The 20,052-nt window shown below is 39.1% G+C and overlaps 1 protein-coding gene across 1 annotated transcript in view; it reads left to right on the forward strand.

The window, feature by feature from the left end:
• LOC145991424 (methylosome protein WDR77-like) overlaps positions 1-20,052 on the forward strand; it is a 52,501-nt gene that overhangs the window by 8,679 nt on the left and 23,770 nt on the right. The window contains exon 2 of the mRNA XM_083127424.1: positions 8,784-8,947. Within this exon, the coding sequence (XP_082983550.1) occupies positions 8,784-8,947 (164 nt within the window). The remainder of the gene's footprint in view (positions 1-8,783; positions 8,948-20,052) is intronic.

Consider the following 20,052-nt stretch of genomic DNA (forward strand, 5'->3'; position numbering starts at 1 on the left):
GACGCGGAACAAGTTTTTGTATCCCTGAATCATAGAAATCCGCCGCCTGCATCTGGAACCAAGTTGTGACTTCTTCCCTGACTTCATCGTCGTCGGCAAAGTGTTTTCCACCAAGATGTTTCTTGAGGTACAGGAACAGGTGGTAGTCGCTGGGTGCAAGGTCGGGGCTGTATGGCGGATGGTGAAGGACCTCCCATTGAAACTGTGCAAGCAGATCCTTTGTGACATTCGCTGCATGGGGGCGGGCGTTGTCATGAATAAAGCGAATTACACTTGACAACATGCCTCTCCGTTTCATTTGAATTGCACGTCGAAGATGTTTCAAAGTCTGGCAGTAGGTTTCAGCATTAATCGTTCTTCCAGGCGGCAAGAATTCCACCAGGAGAATGCCGTGGCGATCCAAGAAAACTGTTGTCATCTGCTTGCGGGTTGAAATTGACGTTTTGAATTTTTTGGCTTTTGGAGAATGTTTATGGCGCCACTGTAGTGACTGCTGCTTGGATTCAGGCGTATGGTGGAACACCCATGTTTCATCACCTGTCACAATGGAGTCCAGAAATGCATCTCCCTCTTCTGCGTAGCGAGTACTAAAGTCCAGTGCATATCCCAGTCGTTTGGTTTTGTGTTTGTCAGTCAAATGTTTTGGGACCCAGCGTGCACACAACTTTCTGTACCCTAACCCACTCACAACTACATGAATAGTGGTTTTCGAACTGTCAGGAAACATCACACACAATTCTCGAATTGTCACCCGCCTATTCGCACGCACCTCTGATTCAATACGATTACGAAAGTTAATCAGTGATCACGGATAGCCTCCCACTTCTCTCTTCATCATGAACATCACGTCGACCTTCTGCGAAGGCACGTCACTATTTCGCCACATTTTGACGATTCATTACGTTCCCGTACACAGTCACAATTTCTCGGTGGATCTCTGATGGACGCTTTCCTTGTGCCTGTAAAAACCTGATCACGGCATGCACTTCACACTTGGCGGGATTCGGTATCGCTGCTGCCATTTCCAACGCATGTTCCTCGCACAAGACTCAACGCAGCACTGACGACTCACTCCCAATCCTCGTCGTATGGATCACGGTTACTGTCAGAGTTGCCACCTTTGGTACACATTTTTCCCCTAACGTGCAAATGTTTTTGTATCTTTACTTCCGGACAAGCCTCGTACATAATGTTCAGTAAAAAATTCGAGCATTTTCCAACAACAGTATTTTGCAGTAATAAGTTACATTGAGCTCTACATATCCCTTGTAGTAACATACTGATCTTAATTATTATGTAACGGAGTATATGCACATGTAGCTAGTTCCGCATACGCATTATGATTAGTAATGTTTTTAATTGTTCTGAAACATCTAATAATGTATGGCGGATGGTGAAGGACCTCCCATTGAAACTGTGCAAGCAGATCCTTTGTGCCATTCGCTGCATGGGGGCGGGCGTTGTCATGAATAAAGCGAATTACACTTGACAACATGCCTCTCCGTTTCATTTGAATTGCACGTCGAAGATGTTTCAAAGTCTGGCAGTAGGTTTCAGCATTAATCGTTCTTCCAGGCGGCAAGAATTCCACCAGGAGAATGCCGTGGCGATCCAAGAAAACTGTTGTCATCTGCTTGCGGGTTGAAATTGACGTTTTGAATTTTTTGGCTTTTGGAGAATGTTTATGGCGCCACTGTAGTGACTGCTGCTTGGATTCAGGTGTATGGTGGAACACCCATGTTTCATCACCTGTCGCAGTGGAGTCCAGAAATGCATCTCCCTCTTCTGCGTAGCGAGTAATAAAGTCCAGTGCATATCCCAGTCGTTTGGTTTTGTGTTTGTCAGTCAAATGTTTTGGGACCCAGCGTGCACACAACTTTCTGTACCCTAACCCACTCACAACTACATGAATAGTGGTTTTCGAACTGTCAGGAAACATCACACACAATTCTCGAATTGTCACCTGCCTATTCGCACGCACCTCTGATTCAATACGATTACGAAAGTTAATCAGTGATCACGGATAGCCTCCCACTTCTCTCTTCATCATGAACATCACGTCGACCTTCTGCGAAGGCACGTCACCATTTCGCCACATTTTGACGATTCATTACATTCCCGTACACAGTCACAATTTCTCGGTGGATCTCTGATGGACACTTTCCTTGTGCCTGTAAAAACCTGATCACGGCATGCACTTCACACTTGGCGGGATTCGGTATCGCTGCTGCCATTTCCAACGCATGTTCCTCGCACAAGACTCAACGCAGCACTGACGACTCACTCCCAATCCTCGTTGTATGGATCACGGTTACTGCCAGAGTTGCCACCTTTGGTACACATTTCTCCCCTGACGTGCAAATGTTTTTGTATCTTTACTTCCGGACAAGCCTCGTACATAATGTTCAGTAAAAAAATCGAGCATTTTCCAACAACAGTATTTTGCAGTAATAAGTTACATTGAGCTCTACATATCCCTTGTAGTAACATACTGATCTTAATTATTATGTAACGGAGTATATGCACATGTAGCTAGTTCCGCATACGCATTATGATTAGTAATGTTTTTAATTGTTCTGAAACATCTAATAATTTAATATTAACATTTGCTTAATTCTTTGACATTTTTAAGTTCATTTTATACTCTGATAATCTAATCAGGACCAGAGATGTTCATTTGGAATCAACGTCCCTCCTCCACACCCTCCGAGCTTGCCTTCTTCCTCGCCCTCGGACATTGCAGTCACCCTCCACCACCCTCTCTCTCTGAGATGACATGACCCACACCCTCCCCCCACCATCACCCTCCACAACGTCCACAACCTCCATCACCCTCCACCAGCCCTCACATCATTACTAGTGGAAAAACCTTGTATCTTGAGGAAAATTCATTTGCTTACAAAAGTTTCATTCATTTATCTTGATTTGGGATACTCTGGCAACGTTTTAGAGTTCATATTACAGGCGTTAGTGCATATTTGAACTTAATGTGCATATTTTTGCATATATTGGCAGTGTTTTTCATGCAATCATTCATTTCAAGTTTGCCTTTGTGTGTGTGTGTGTGTCAAGAGTAACCTATATGACCTGTGGGCTCTAATTGGATGTGTCAAGGCCAGTTACCTCCCACATCTCATGAACCAGGGACATCTAAAAGAATGAGCCACGTTCCTAGGTGCCAGTAACAGCAACAGGGAAGTATTATTGGTTCATTATCTGGTTATCTTTGTAAATCTGTGTGTGTGCCTGAGTAATACCTTTTTGGGGGGAAGTTAAAAGGGGAATTTCTCCTTCATCCTTTGGGGGATGACACACAAACACACACACAACACACATATTAATATACATGCCAAGGTGGGTGCTGTCGCCACCCATTTCAAACCTGAACAAATTGAATAAATATTTACACTTTATGGAAATGTGAATAGTTCAATAAATAAGTAGATATGCAGTGCTTAAAGTGGCCCGGAATGCAATGGAAGTCTTCCGGCAATTTAGGTTGGGGGGGGAACACAGTTCCTTCTATGATATGGCCGTATACAGGGGTTGTGTTCACCAGAAAATTTTAGGAGGGATCCGACCATTCATAAAATATCAGTAATATAAATAATAATAATAATAAATATTATTATACAATCTTAATCAAAATACCATAAAACTGATTTAATTTAATTCCATTATTATTATTATTATTATTACTATTATTATTATTATTATTGCTGTTGTTATATCCTTGAGGAGACTTTCATTCTCGATCCACCAGATGAACAGCATAACTGTTTTTACATTTAATATGTTAGAATACACAAAATGCATAGTTATTCTCTTTTATTATCTTTTATATTCGTTGTTCAAAAAAAGCTTTGAAAGTGAAGCAGCTGGACATTTTAGTCAAAAAGTTTTATCTTGTTTCTCCTCTCACATAAAACGTAAAATTTGGAATTTTCAAAACTGTGGAACCATTTATTATTTCGATTAAGTGTTAGATAATGATAAATATATAAAATGGTTTCTTTAATGTACACTATTTTTTTTGATCTAATAAAATTTTTACTTTTGTTGTTCTCTTCGAATACTAACCGAACTTTATTTCTCTTATTAATAATAAAAATGTTTTGTATAATGAAATAAACTATCCCAATTCCAGGGGGTCCATGGATTAGTTTGGTTCAATCCTCTCCTCCCGATGCTCATGAAGGCACCCAATGTTTTGAATTGGTCATTGCATATAAAGTGGCCCAGCACTGATTCTTATACTACTTTTTTTTTTTTTTTTAATAAAAGGTAATTTGTTCACAATATTCCTCCTTTTATGTCTATTAGCTTTTCCCAATAAAGAGGGTGGGCTTTCCTTTTGTCACAAATGCTCATTTTTACTATTTCAAAACTTCTTAAATAGAATTATCTTAGCTACTGTTACCTTTAGAGACGTGGAGTAAAAAACATTCTTTTCAGTAAAGCTTACGCTATGATTTCCAAATTGTATCCTTACTGCTGCAATTTCAACAAATTTCAGACTTTTATTTTTCAAAATTATTTAAACTATAAAAATGGAACAGTGTTACAATTTCCAAGATTTATTTAATTTCTGCTGGAGTCAGTGTGAGTATGAACTGCAAGAATATATCGACATGAAGAGTAACACATAAGATGAAGGAAAAACTGTTCTTTTCCCATTTTGGGTAAAATAAGTTATAGGGCTGTACTTGAGAAGAGGTTTGTTCCCACCCTTCTATTATTAACTGGTGAGGAAAATGATGCTCTCCATCTGTAAGAGTAAGAATGGGAAAAAGAAAATAGATCATATCCTATTAAAATTGCTTGTCAGAAGGTGCTAGCATACCAGGAATTGTTTATTTAAAAAGCACGTGTAAGTGGCATGATTTTTGTAACAAAGAGTTTGCCTCAAATTTTGTGTTGCCAACGAAATTTCTTGTGCTGAATCATTGAAAATGTTGGAGAAGGCCTATGGTGAGTCAACTTTATCGAAAACACGAGTGGTACAAAGCATTCAGAGGGGCGAGAAGTGGTTGAAGACTTGCCTAGTTTCAGTCGACGAAAACGTCGACAAAGTGAAGGAAATGGTGATGGAAATTCGTCATTCATGCTTAAGGGAGATGGCTCAGGATCTGGACATGTCTCACGAATCTGTTTGCACCATTTTAGTTGATGTTTTGTGCATGAAACGTGGCGTGGCATGGCTTGTTCCGAAATAGCTCAATTTTCTTCAAAAGAGCACCACAAACAGGTTGCTGAAGACATGCTTCAATGGGCCAATTCGGGTCCTACATTCATGAAATGCATCTTACAGGTGACAAAACATGGGTTCATGAGTTTCACATGCAATCCAGCCAACAAGCTTTGGAATGGCACTTCGATAATGAGACGAAACTGAAAATAACATGTCAAAGTCATGTTGACTGTTTTCTTTGACTATCATGGTGTTATCAAATCGGAATTCCTTCCGGTGGGGCGAACAGTCAACAAACACTATTATCCAGGCATTATGAGGCATTTGAAAGAGAATGTTCACCGCAAAAGGCCAGTTTTGTGGAAGAACAATTCTTGGATTGTGTACCACTATAATGCACTGTTCCACACACCGATCGAGCACCATATTCACCAGATATGGCTCCGTGTGACTTCCCAAACTCAAATTACCACTTCCTGGAAGACATTTTGAGTCCATTGAAGCCATAAAACAAAATTCGCAGAAGGAGCTAATGGAAAGTGCCTGTAAGAAGTGTTTCGACGACTGCACTGTTCAACAATGATTTTGTTAAAAGTAAAATTTCAACGGTTCTTTATGTTTTCTTACCTGCTGATTCCGAAAATGAAGTCAGAAATTGTAAATCACCCACCATTTTTTTGTAACAATAAAAATATAATTCTGCATTATTATTGCAGCATGCAGTTCATAATTAGCTGATTGGTAGGCAATATTTAAAATATTTGTATGTCTTTGCTCTATGCCATTGATGTCTGCATGAATGACAACAATTAAACTTATTAAACAATCCGACTGAAAAATTTGACAATGATTAACTTTTCAACACAATGCTGTGATTTAACTGTTATGTCTACTTCTCATTTCAATAGCAAGTTGTCTGGAGGAAAGAAGCTTTCCTGAGTGTTCTTCAGTTCCAGTGAGTGTTTCGAAGCAAAGACAGAATCATGTCAAGAAGTTGGGTAAACGACAGGAACAATTTTTGTTATATTTGTGGTGAGTTGACCTTAAAAGCAAATAGGGGAACATTTACTCCTCGTGTAAGAAAAGCTTATGAGTGTTACTTTGACAATAAGATAGACGAAAACAAGAAATGGGCCCCTGATATCTGTTGTGCGAACTGTGTAACGCTTTTGAGTGGTTGGCTGAAATGATCTCGTCATATGCCTTTTGGAATTCCTATGATATGAAGGGAACCTAAGGATCATATAACAGACTGCCATTTTTGTTTGACAAATATATCTGGGATAAACTCGAAATGAAGGCAAACAGTGAAATATCCATCACTAGAATCATCAACTCGACCGGTGCCTCATGGACCTGGAGTTCCTATACCTGCTCCACCAGATCACATAAGTGTAACGGAAGAAAGTGAAAGTGTTCCTAACAAATGTAGCGAATTGCATAATGATGCTGATTTTGTGGGGAGTGTTTCAACAGCTGAACCTCACTTAATAACTCAAGAGGGTCTTAACGATTTAGTTCGAAAGCTAGAGTAAAGCAGAACTGCTTGCATCGCGATTAAAAGGATGGCATTTGTTGGAGAGTGACACTAGTTACTTTTTCCGGCAACACCAAAAAGACTTTGCAGATATGTATACTGAAGATAAGGACCTTGTTTTCTGTTGTTACATCGATGGTCTATTAGAGTCACTAGGCGTTGTCCATAAAAGTGAAGAATGGCGTTTGTTTTTAGACTCTTCGAAAACAAGTTTGAACGGAGTGCTACTGCACAATTGAAATAAATATCCAAGCATTCCCGTAGCATATTCCTGGGGTATGAAGGAAAGTTATGAAAACATGAAACTGTTATTAACAAATATCCAGTAGTATAAATACTCTTGGCAGATATGTGGAGATTTAAAAGTTATTGCTATCTTCTTAGGATCACAACTAGGTTACACCAAATTTTGCTGTTTCCTGTGTAAATGGGACAGCAGAGATAAAAAAAAAAACATTATGTTAAAAAGAACTGGCCGAAGACAGGACAGGAGAATTTTGTTCATCCACCACTTGTAAGTTCAGACAAAATCTTACTGCCTCCTCTCCACATAAAGCTTGGTCTGATGAAGAATTTTGTAAAAGGAATGGACTGCAAGGATGGTGGATTTATGTTTTTCATTGAGAGGTTTTCGCGAATTACTGAGGCGAAACTAAAAGAGGGAATATTTGTTGACCCTCAAATCAGGAAACTAACGAAATATAATGATTTTGAAAAGAACCTAAATGAGCTGGAATTGGCTGCTTGGCAATCTTTCAAGGGAGTTTGCATAAATTTGCTCAGAAACAAGAAGTCAGAAAATTACCGAGAACCTGTCAGTAATTTGATTCAGAACTATCATGCTCTGGGGCGTAATATGTCTCTGAAGATACACTTTTTATCCCACCTCATTCCTTCCCGCAAAACCTTGGTACAATGAGCGACAAACATGAAGATCATTTCCACCAGGATATTGGTGAAATGAAAAGGCGATACCAAGGAAAATGAACTCCAAATATGTTGGCAGATTATTGCTGGACACTAAAAAGAGATGTTCCTCAGGCAAAGTACAGCCGAAAATCAAGTTCGAAGACATTCTAGGTATGCCATTGTAAATAATATTGCATCATATCACTATAAGGCTATATAAGATTTGTATGTACCCGCTATTTTGTATGTACCCTGTTACTCAAATTTCATGGGTTATGGATAAATTCTGTAATTAGATTTGAAATCAGCACATCAAATTCAATTAGAATCACCCCCAACTTCTCTTTTAACAGACAAAAACTTCAATTTTGTTGGACAGTGTTATTAGTTGGCATAAGTGTATCGCTTGAAATGTGGCCTATTTTGAAGGTGACAATAAATTTGGATGAATAAACCAATATTTTGAGTTTTATTTAACAATTCCAGGTATTTATTTGACAGAATGTGTTTGTAAATTAGGAGATAAAAAGGGTTAATTTTCACAGAAGTTGAATGCTGAAGAGCCATTTTTATCAGTGCTGCCTCTTTTAGAAAATTTTGTATTGACTAAATTTAAAAAAAATCTTGTAACTGTTTGTTACAACCTTAAATTCTCACTATTTTCTTCTGACACTCTTTAGACATTGCCACAAGAAATAATGGTATTCCCTTTGAAGGAGTTATAAAAATTCATCCATTGCAAGTAAGATAACAGATTTACTCTGCATAAATGTTAGATTCACTCAGGTGCACGTACTGTGTTAAACAAAAATATGAATATCAGAAACATTTCATGCAAGTGAATTGTTGAACCACACTGAAGAAACTATTGGTATATTTTAGCCTGATCAATTTAAAAATGAAAATGGTGCTCTCTTTCTTAGTATTAAATAAAATTTGTGAGAATTGTTCTTTTTAAAACGGAAGTTCAATTTAAGGAGAATGAACAAAACGAATTGCAATTTCTTAGACCAGGTCATGTTCTCCAATTACATATTTGTAAGGTTTGCAATGTGAAAGTTTTTAATGCTAATTCAGATTTTGAAACTATCTAGAAAAGTCAATTAAATAGGTTAAAATATTTTTATATACTTCACTCTTTTGCAGATGGTTACTTACTTCTTGGGAGCTCAAATTTGAATGGACGTTTCTGGACTGGTTCCATTTGGTATTTTATGGAACCAGAAGGTGCACCTGATGTTGAGAAATGCTTAACAGGAGTCGAGTGCGAAAGTGGGATAGCAGATGGAAAACTTCTGAACAAGCAGAAGGTATGTAACCAATAACATGGGATGATATAATATACAGAAATTGAATTCATGTCAGCCTGGTCACAGTTTCGATTAGTTTTATAGCAGGATTATCAACTTGTTTAGAATACTGGACATAAAGTTTAAAGAGAGTAATTTGAATGTTCTAGGGCCTTCCCGATGGCGCAGTGGTTGCGTCGTCGCCTTGTAATCAAGGGGTCCCGGGTTCGATACCCGGTGGAGGCACATAGTGGTTCGGATCCCACTTTAAACTGTAGGTCCAGTCCCGATTAGCCTTACTGTGCATAAAGTGGACTTAAAACACCATATCAATCAATCAATCAATTAGAATGTTCTAAAGTTTGTTGTGGAAAGCCCATTGCTCAAGTGACTGTGCCCATAACAAAAGTGTTAACCCACTCAAAAGTGTAATTACTAACAACACAAACTTATTTTCCTTAACCTAGTCACATGACCATTTAGGGGCTTCCAATGGCATGAAGAAGTCCTAGGTTCAATACCTGGTGGAGAGACATACTGCTTCATATTCCACTTTTAAGTCCTGATTAGCCTTTGTGTGTATCAAATGGACTTAAAAACAAAATCAACCTATTACCATTTAGGGATGCAATTGTAAAGCTAAGAGCACCAAATTTAGCCCATGTAATCCATTATGTAAGATTTGTGAAGTATTTGTATGAACTTGGAAGTGAAGCAAACCTTAATGCCAAGAAGAAAACACTGTATTTAATAAGTTTACACATTGAATGCAATGTACAGATGTGACAGCAGCCAGAAAATTTCTTGAAAGTGGATCTATTGATTCCAAACTATGAGGATCACTTTATAAGTCATGGCAACTATTTTATTTCCTTGAGGATGCAGGACGGGCACAAAAATTCGAAATATTCAAATGGAAGAGAACACTTTATGGAATTGAACAAGGCAGGTCATGTGTACCAGGGGTTCGTAGGGAAGTGCCAATTGCTTCCAAAAACAGGTTAGCAAAGGTGGCACCCACCGGGCTGGCCACTTGAAACAGATGAAGGTGATCATGTAATAATGTGGATGCAAATCCATGGCTAATACACATTTCAACCCCTGTGGAATTTATAGTTATTCACCTGTCTCTAGCCTGGGCCTCCCATATGGCATAGTGGTAAAGTCGTCGCCTTGTGATCAAGGTGTCCTGTGTTCGATACCTGTTGGATCCACATAGTGGTTTGGATCCCACTTTAAACTGTAGGTCCAGTCTCGATTAGCCTATCTGTGCATAAAGTGTACTTAAAACAACAATTCAATCTATTCAAGTCCTGTCTAGCCTTCCTAATTTCTTCAACATGTCATTATCAATTGCATAACCAGGACTCCCTTCTCTTGAGTTGTCTTTCAGACTAGTGCATAAACACTTGAAATGTCGTTTTCATGTTTTCCCGGTGCTATTGGGTGGGTATAGTTCCAAATATGCACTTGTCATTTCCTTGTAGATATTCTTAGCTTTGTTCCTTTCTAATGGGAGTACATTATTACTGCCCTGCACCAGTAGTGGATCCAGAAATTACTGTTGGGAGGGGTGAATTTCAGAGTCCTGTACCTCACCGAACCTACAATTGCACTGTTTTATATGAACAATAGCTATATGGTTCTTTTAGCAGGAGACAACTGTTTGGGATAGATTAGTGTATGTATTATTATTTGTGTTATCAATGTGTGAAAATTTGTATATCTTAAGTATTCATTATACTTGTCGCCACTAGGTGGCAGGACAGTGCAGACTCTGCTTCGGAGACTGTGCAGGACGTGGTACATATCGGGAAATACCCGCACTGTACGAAAAAACAGCGAAGACATTGCTACACGGTGGTAGACTCCATTCCAATGTAGTCCAGTGTCAGTGTACATTAAATAGTGTATATAATCAGTCCAGTGTTTAAATAAGAAACACAACATTTTATGGTCCTCCGGGCCGGATTAGTTTACCAAGTGAACAATCTCTGTGAGATATGACGTGTTACGCATCACAACAAACGTCTCAACTCGCCTGCCATGGAAAGAACGAGTGCTTTCGCGCGGTATCGAAGTGACTTTGTATGCAGTGTTCCAGTTACAGATGTGTACTGACATTCGTACTTACGTCAATATATGGTTGCATGTTATGTGCTCCGTAGAACTTTCTGTGTCACAGTACTTATTACGTATTACGTGTAATTTTCAATCACAACCGTTACGCGTGTGGTTTGAACAGACATTCCGTATTGTTATATCGTGCGAACGTCGAATGTTTTGTTACAAGACCGAATTATACACGGTTGTATTCAGTGGACAATCAGTTATCTGCTACGATAACTCATCACGGGACTGAGTATCATAAATTTGGACAGTTTCAAGCATCCACTACAGTATCCTGCTGTCGGCTGAAGTGACGTCATCGCCAACACCCAGGGACGCTTCAGGTCAAGGTCAGTAGTTAGCTAGGCTCGCACCATATTTTGTTTACTCTTTCCTCACGTACTATTTCCTACACATCTTGCCCTCTTTCCTTCGCGATGGATGAAGAAGACAAAAGAGTGTTGATACGCAAGAGAGCTGGATTTAGGGGCCAGTTAACACGAACACAAGCATTTGTTAATTCCTTTGAAGATACGGGGGAAGTTCAAGAAGTAAGGGTCCGTTTACAGAATTTAACACCTTTGTGGGAAAAATATGATGATGTTCAAACACGTTTAGAAGTAGAAGATATAAACGAGAATCACGAACCTCACAGGGAGGAATTTGAAGAAGTTTACTACAAGGTACGGGGTAAAATGGAATCCATTATAGAGAAACATAAACAAGCACAAGCTGCACCTACAGATGGATCGGATGTTGTAAACAATGCTTCATCATTAGGCACCAAGCACATCAAATTACCCACGGTATCTTTACCCACGTTTCACGGTAATTATCAGGATTGGTTAGCATATTCAGATGCATTTCAGGCTATGGTTCACACAAATGACAATATTCCTAAAATACAGAAATTCCACTACTTGCGTTCATCATTGGAATCTGAAGCAAGAACACTTATAGATACTTTGCCCATGACTGATTCAAATTACGATATTGCATGGCAATTGTTGAAGGATAGGTATGAAAATAAACGACTGATAGCAGCAAGTCATGTCAATAACATATTGCATGTGAACGCAATTAACAAGGAAAATCCCACAGAATTACGTCAGTTTATCAATGATGCCACCAGTAACTTAAATGCTCTTCGAGCCCTTGAATTACAAACACCGTTAGAAGATGTTATTTTGATACATCATTTTTTGGCTCAACTTGATTCTCACACAAGAAGGGAATGGGAATTAAGCCATACCGATCGGTCGTTCCCTACACTAAAGGAACTGTTCACCTTTCTAGAACAAAAATGTCAAGCTTTGGAATCAATGAAGTCTGTTCACGTAAACAAAAATGTCAGTGAACACAAGGTTAGCCCTAAACAGAAACACATCCGTCAGTTAAATTCTTACCTGACAACTACAAATACACAATGCTATTTCTGTAAATTAGCACATTCCTTATATTCATGCAAGTCTTTTGCAGGCGCAAGTCTGAAGCAGAAACAAGAGTGTGTGCGCAACAACAAACTTTGTTATAATTGTCTCAGATCGAATCATAATTTTAGGAACTGTACTTCAGGTAATTGTAGACGCTGTGGATTGAAACACAATTCACTGTTGCATCCAGACGAAGGCGGTAAACGAGGAGGTCCTCTAAGGCAAGACCAACCAAGGAATGACTCACCAGACACGAGGAACGAAGCTGCAAGGACAACTTCAGTACAATCTTCATACTGCACATTTAAGAGTAAACCAAGATCACACGTTCTGCTATCAACAGCTTTAGTAGAAGTCATCGATTCTAGGGGACAGCCACATACATGTAGAGCTCTCCTGGACAGTGGGTCTCAGTCAAATTTCATCAAGGAAGATCTTGTTCAGAGACTACAGTTGCGAAAGCAGAAAAATCATATTCCAATCAGAGGAATCAATAATGTTTCATCGGAAGCCAAGCACAGTGTAGACATTCAGCTGCGCTCAAGAGTGTCAGACTTCCAGACTTCACTTACTTGTCTGATACTCCCACGCATCACAGGGAACGTACCTTCTCAAGTTATTCATCATGAACATTGGAACCTACCAACCGACATTGAGTTAGCAGATCCAGATTTCTACATACCAGAAGGGATAGATCTACTAATTGGATCGGAACTTTACTTGCACTTACTTCTTCCTGAAAGACAAACGAGAGATGAAAACTATCCAGTTCTTCAAAATTCTGAATTAGGTTGGATTTTAGCTGGTCGGATGGAACAGCCTGTACAACCTAGTACACCCACAGTAGCATGTTTTGTGCGCATGGAGGATAATTTGGATTCTCAATTACGGCATTTTTTCAAGTTGGAGGAAATGTACTCGAAACCAAAAACAGCTGAAGAAGTAGCTTGTGAAAACCACTTCAATCAACACACCAACAGAGACGAAACAGGGCGTTTCATTGTTCGACTCCCATTTCGATCAGATCATACAGAGCTAGGACATTCATACAACCAGGCATTATTCAGATTACATCAGTTAGAGAAGAGGTTTCAATAACAACCAGAGTTGAAAGAGGAATACAGCAGAATAATCGAGGAGTATGAAATGTTGGGACACATGAAGCCAGTACAACCAGATCCAAATGAAGCTGATGACGTGTCATACTATTTACCACATCATCCAGTATTCAAACCTAGCAGCAGCATCACGAAAACCAGAATTGTTTTTGATGCATCAGCAAAAACAACAAATGGAGTCTCATTAAACGATATACTGATGGTCGGTCCAACCACACATGACGATCTTCAGTCTATAGCTCTTCGCTTCAGAACGCACAAGGTTGTATTTACGGCAGATGCCGAGAAGATGTTCAGACAAATCCTGATTCATCCAGATGACACTAAGTTTCAACGCATACTTTGGAGAAAATCTACAGATATGCCAGTACAAACGTTCGAGCTCACAAGAGTCACATTTGGTTTGGCATCATCACCATTTTTGGCGACCAAAACATTGCAGCAGTTAGCTGAAGAGGAAGCAACCAAGTTTCCGAATTCATCCAAAGTTTTACAACGAGATGTTTACGTTGATGACCTCCTCACTGGAGCTAACATTATTGAAGAAGCTAGACAGTTGCAAGGAGAACTAATCGATTTACTGAATTCAGCAGGATTCACTTTGAAGAAATGGTGTTCTAATCATCAAGAACTTCTTGAAGCAGTACCAGCTACTCATAGAGAAATGCAACTACCATTTCAGTTTGACAAGGGAGCAAACGTTACAGCTTTAGGCCTCACATGGGATCCAGTCACCGATAAATTGCAAGCAAATAACAAGGAGATAGTGTCATGTTATGAAGACAACATCACTAAACGACAAGTAGCTTCTATTGTCGCATCAATCTTTGATCCTTTGGGACTAGTGAGTCCAATAGTAATTTCTTACAAGATATTTCTACAACAATTATGGTTCTATAACATGGAATGGGACGATAAGTTACCAGAACAACTCAACATGGAGTGGAAACATGTAGTGTCAGCACAGAACCCCGCAGATTTAATCAGCAGAGGGACAAATGTAGACTCACTACACACCTCTCAAATGTGGTTTCATGGCCCTGATTGGCTATCACTTCCAGCAACAGCATGGCCTTCGAGTCCAACATCGTGAAGGGATGATGACTTCGAACTCGACGAACTTGAAGAACAAAGAACAACTACAGTAAGTCTAGTCACAAATGCACCAACAATAGAATTTATCAGCAGATTTTCGTCGTTATTGAAACTTCAAATAGTGATTGCATATTGTTTGAGATTTCTACACAATGCGAAGAACAAACAAGAGAAACACATAGGATCATTGTCAGCAAGTGACTTAAGATCAGCGTTACATACTTGCATTAGAAGCATGCAACACGAAGTTTATGGCAAGGAAATAAGAGAATTGTCTTCTAACAGTCAGGTGTCAAAGGATAGTCAACTTTCAGACTTGCATCCTTTCCTAGATGACAAGCAAGTATTCAGAGTTGGAGGAAGACTTAGACACTCACAGCTACCATATGATAGCAAACATCAAATCATATTGCCACCAAAGCATCATTTAACTGAATTGATCATTCTTTCAGAACACCACAGGCTATTACATGCAGGACCGCAACTCCTTATATCTTCATTACGACAGGAGTACTGGATACCAAGAGCCAGACAAGTGGTCAGAGCTATTCTCCACAAGTGCCTCATTTGTTTCAAATTAAGAGCATCTATTTCCAACCAACTCATGGGACAATTACCACCATCCAGAATACAGTCCACTAGACCATTTCTAAACACTGGAATTGATTACGCTGGACCAATTATCATCAAGCCGTCAATCACTAGAAGCAAATCAAGGCTGAAAGCATATGTAGCAGTATTTGTATGCTTTGCCACCAAGGCAATACACCTAGAATTGGTCGGAGATCTCAGCACCAAGTCATTCATTGCTGCTTTGCGAAGATTTACGGCACGCAGAGGAAAATGTTTGAACTTGTACAGCGACAACGGAAGAAATTTCGTCGGTGCCAATCGTGAATTACAAGACTTGAAGAATTTATTCCAATCATCAGACTTCAACAAGTCTTTAGAAGACCATGCAGCTCAGGAAGGATTCAAATGGCATTTTCTACCACCCAATAGCCCAAATATGGTTGGACTTTGTGAAGCAGGAGTAAAGTCCATGAAGCATCACCTGAGGAGAATCGTAGGGAACTCTGCTCTCACTTTCGAAGAACTTGAAACACTCTTAGTTCAAATCGAAGCCTGTCTTAACTCCAGGTCCCTCACAGTATTGTCACATGACCCTACAGATCCCAGTTTTATAACCCCTGGCCATTTCCTTATTGGTGCACCCCTAACTAGTTTTCCTGAGCCTAGTCTAACTAACAGCAAAGAATCCAGTTTATCCAGATGGCAGAGATTGCAGCAGATGTACCAACAACTATGGGACCGTTGGTCAAAGGACTACTTGCATTCCCTGCAGCAGAGGACCAAGTGGAACACCCAAAGGAAGAATTTGGAACCAGGAACAGTGGTCTTAGTGAAGGAAGATCACCTACCTCCACTTACATGGAAACTTGCTATAGTTGAACAAGTGCATCCTGGTGCGGATGGACTAGTACGTGTTGCAACTGTTCGCACTTCGTCTTCAACTTATAAACGTCCAGTTAACAAACTAGTGCCTCTTCCAATAGATCATTAGTTGTACTTTTGTTGATCGACTCGATCAAGAGGGGGGGACTATGTTTGGGATAGATTAGTGTATGTATTATTATTTGTGTTATCAATGTGTGAAAATTTGTATATCTTAAGTATTCATTATACTTGTCGCCACTAGGTGGCAGGACAGTGCAGACTCTGCTTCGGAGACTGTGCAGGGCGTGGTACATATCGGGAAATACCCGCACTGTACGAAAAAACAGCGAAGACATTGCTACACGGTGGTCGACTCCATTCCAATGTAGTCCAGTGTCAGTGTACATTAAATAGTGTATATAATCAGTCCAGTGTTTAAATAAGAAACGCAACAACAACTATGCTCTACGGATTCGCTCTTTTAAGGGGTCCAGGGCGGAATAGATGGATATTATTGTACATTGTTATCGATTGGCGTAGCAACATATTGCAAGGCCTGGTCGAGATCAGAATGCAAAGCCCCGATCCGCTCTTTAAAATTTACACGTCAAAGTGCATAGATGCAAAATGTTCAGCTGCATGCTGACAATTTCCTGCATTCGTTGAGGAGGCATCCTACAGACAGTACGTGGGAGTAAAATGGAGGTCACATTTTTATATTTTTATCGTTTTTAATTTAAAGTGTTCTTTTAGCCTGAGATGGTTTTATACCATGTTTTAACAATAACGAAGAGCTTGTAAGTTTTAAAGGGTTTTAATATGGATTCCAATTTTTCCTTTTTTAATAACCAAACCTGTATCCTTGTTCCTGGAATTTTGGGAGAAAAGAATTGACGTGGCTATGGTGTATTTTGGATAGCCTATGTAACTTAAGAACCTGAAGAAGGGAACAGTTGTTCTCGAAACGTCGTTCAAAGGAAAACCAGATACTCACAAAACATAAGTAAAAAAGTTTTTGTATTTTTTAAATATGTCTTTAAATGGGAGTCTGAATGTGTTCGAACCAATTTATTTATTACAGGCTCAGCTTTTGAAGTTATGTAATCCATGTCATTGTTGCATTTGTTGTAATTTCACACCTAGATATTTAGCTTCCATTACTCTTCTAAGATTTTTCTCTGAGTTTTATCTGTGGGTGTTTATTCAACTTACCCTTTAGGATTATAAAGTAGGTCGTCTGGGTGGCAATTGTCAATTTCGCCGTATCACACAAGTCCTCGAGAGAGTTTATCGCAATACAGGTCTATCTTTCCAACTCGGTTCTTGAATTTCCTTCCATAACAATTATTATTTGATCTGCAAAGTATATTGTGCTTTTGATCTCCGAAATATTTCCTAATTTTTTTAGAGATTGCTCCAAGTTTAGATTCCACAATTCTGGGCCCAGAATGGATCCTGGACCTAGAATGGATCCTTGCGTTGTTGATTTTGGGGTCGTGAAGTTGACATCTGATGTGCTTTCCATCTAATATGGTTCGTGGCCAATCTATGTCTCTCCATATTTTTAAAAGATGGGATCAACTAGCGTTGGTACAGGTAGATATCAGTTCAAAGCCATCTGTGAGGGCCTGTTTTTTCAGTTGGAAGAGGGACACAAGGCCATTTGTACCTTGCAGCCTTGCTCCAGAAAAATTAAGTGCAATGAACTTGATATATCGCTTGCAAATACACTCGATGTAAATATCGATTGCATCTGTGTATAACAAGATCTCGCTTTCATGTCCACAGCAATATCTTGTAATACACCATTCTTCCTTTTGAGTCTGCAAATACTGACATGTTTAAAGCTAAGATAATAAAAATTGCACAAAGCACTTGAAGTACCTATCACTCAACCTACAGTCAACCTAACCTACAAGCTTAAGGAATTACTTTGCAGACCCAAAAGGAAGAACCGTTAGTAGTCTTACATTATATACTTACTATCTGCATACCTACACACACACTGGCTATCAAAACTTACTTCATTACACACTTACATTTGCCTGAAGTGACATGGAAAAATCTCCTGCATTACTGTTATTACTGTAATTGTACTGTGGCAAGCTGGCCAAGTTCACCCCAGCATAACAACAGTGGATACTGAGCAAGAGTAGGACCTTCCCGACTCAGCAATATTCCAGAGCAGACGAACTCGTACTAGCTCGGAAAACCTCATGTACTATCACACCTAGTATAGGGCCACCAACTAATAGGCAGGTGTCCTAGGTGGAACTTCCACGACATCTCCTACCAACCGGTAGGCAAAAACCTTATAGGGGGAGGTCCTACAATTTTTCTTCCGAATAACAAGAATCCAAGAGATATAGGGTGGAAACGTAATGTGTAAAGTGCTTTTAATTTTTTTTTAAAAAAAAAAAAACTTCCTTGGTTAGCAAATAAGTATAGTGTGTTTAATATGAAAACAAGGCATAATAGTGTTACAGCAAGAACCCAAGTTACTTTATGAAAATCCTGTGTTATATTTTGTTAGCACAAAATATAACACACAGGATATAACTAGCAGATAAAGAGAATAAGTAGCATTCATTCTGCAATCTAATCTATCAAGCTGTATACAGCAACAGTGATGGGATTCTATGAGTTCACTAGGTGCCATCTAACTGAAATCTGGTTGGCAGGCTTTGGCACTCTAAGACCTGTTGGCCACAGGGTTTGTCTATTTTACAGACAAACACCTTTGAACAAATATAGCATTAATAAGGGTCCCTGGTTGGAATGTCGGCTGGGAATGTGTGTTCTTTGTGACTATCCCATCATCTTCATCTTTGCAAGTAGCCAAAAGTAGCAGAGAAGCAAAGTAAAATAAGCCAAGTCAATGTAGCATAAATGACATAATCATGCCTGTTTGGTGATTGAGTGTGTTAAGGGACTGACTTTCGATCTTGCCTCAGGAATTCCCGTGTTCTAATCTCGATCTGGGCATGGGTGTCCTTGTAAGTGTCCTTTCATTAATTCAATCTCATCATCACTAAATTTGCATCGTCACTATTAGCCAGAAATTACAGAAAAAAAGGTCACCTTCACTTACAAAATAATCTAGAATGTAAAAGAAGTAGTTTCGAACTTAAAGAAAGTAAATATTGAAACTGAACGTGAAATTAGGAAATCTCTGCACTTAGCTAATTTTACTTTTTTTTAATATAGCCATTTTGACATCGTTGCTCTTTACCTGTATCACTACATTTTAAATTTCAGAAATGTGGATAATTATTGTGCATCTCATTTTATTGTACATCTGAAATGTTCTTGTGGTAATTGGCCATATTTCGAAAGAAATTTCACCAAATCTGTGAAGTTTCCTTAATTTTCTGGTGTTTCTGCTGTGTATAATGTTTCTCGAGGTTTTTGAACCACTAAGTTATCAGAAGTCACTCACCCACTTTGGGCACCCTTTGCTATGTCTCTGTTGTTATAATTCCTCCCATTGTCATGGTAAACTGAAGGTCAGATATGAGGAGTAAAAAGAATAAACAAAGAAATAAAAACACATTCTCTGCAGTGGTCTCAGGTCCGATTCCCTTTTAAGACACCTTGTAGACTCATTCTGATCCAAATTTAAACTGTAGGTCCAGTTCCGATTAGCCTGTCATGAGCATACAGTGGACTTATCCAGCATGTTAAATGTGGTGATAAAAATAGAGAACAAATGAGTCTTGAATATTATTAGGCATAATAATATATCCAAAACATGGCAGTTGGGAGGGGCAATCGTCCCTTTCGCCCTCCCCGTGGATCCACGCCTGCCCTGCACTCCAGTTTCAATAGAGTATAATTTTGATGGGACTACCTCGAATCCATTTCAACCTGCAAAGACAAATATTGCTGCATAGAATCTGAAGACAGGATAACTTACTGGGAACATTTCATGGAT

Source organism: Lepisma saccharinum, chromosome 8, assembly GCF_977018435.1.
Source record: "Lepisma saccharinum chromosome 8, izLepSacc3.1, whole genome shotgun sequence".
Taxonomy (NCBI): domain Eukaryota; kingdom Metazoa; phylum Arthropoda; class Insecta; order Zygentoma; family Lepismatidae; genus Lepisma; species Lepisma saccharinum.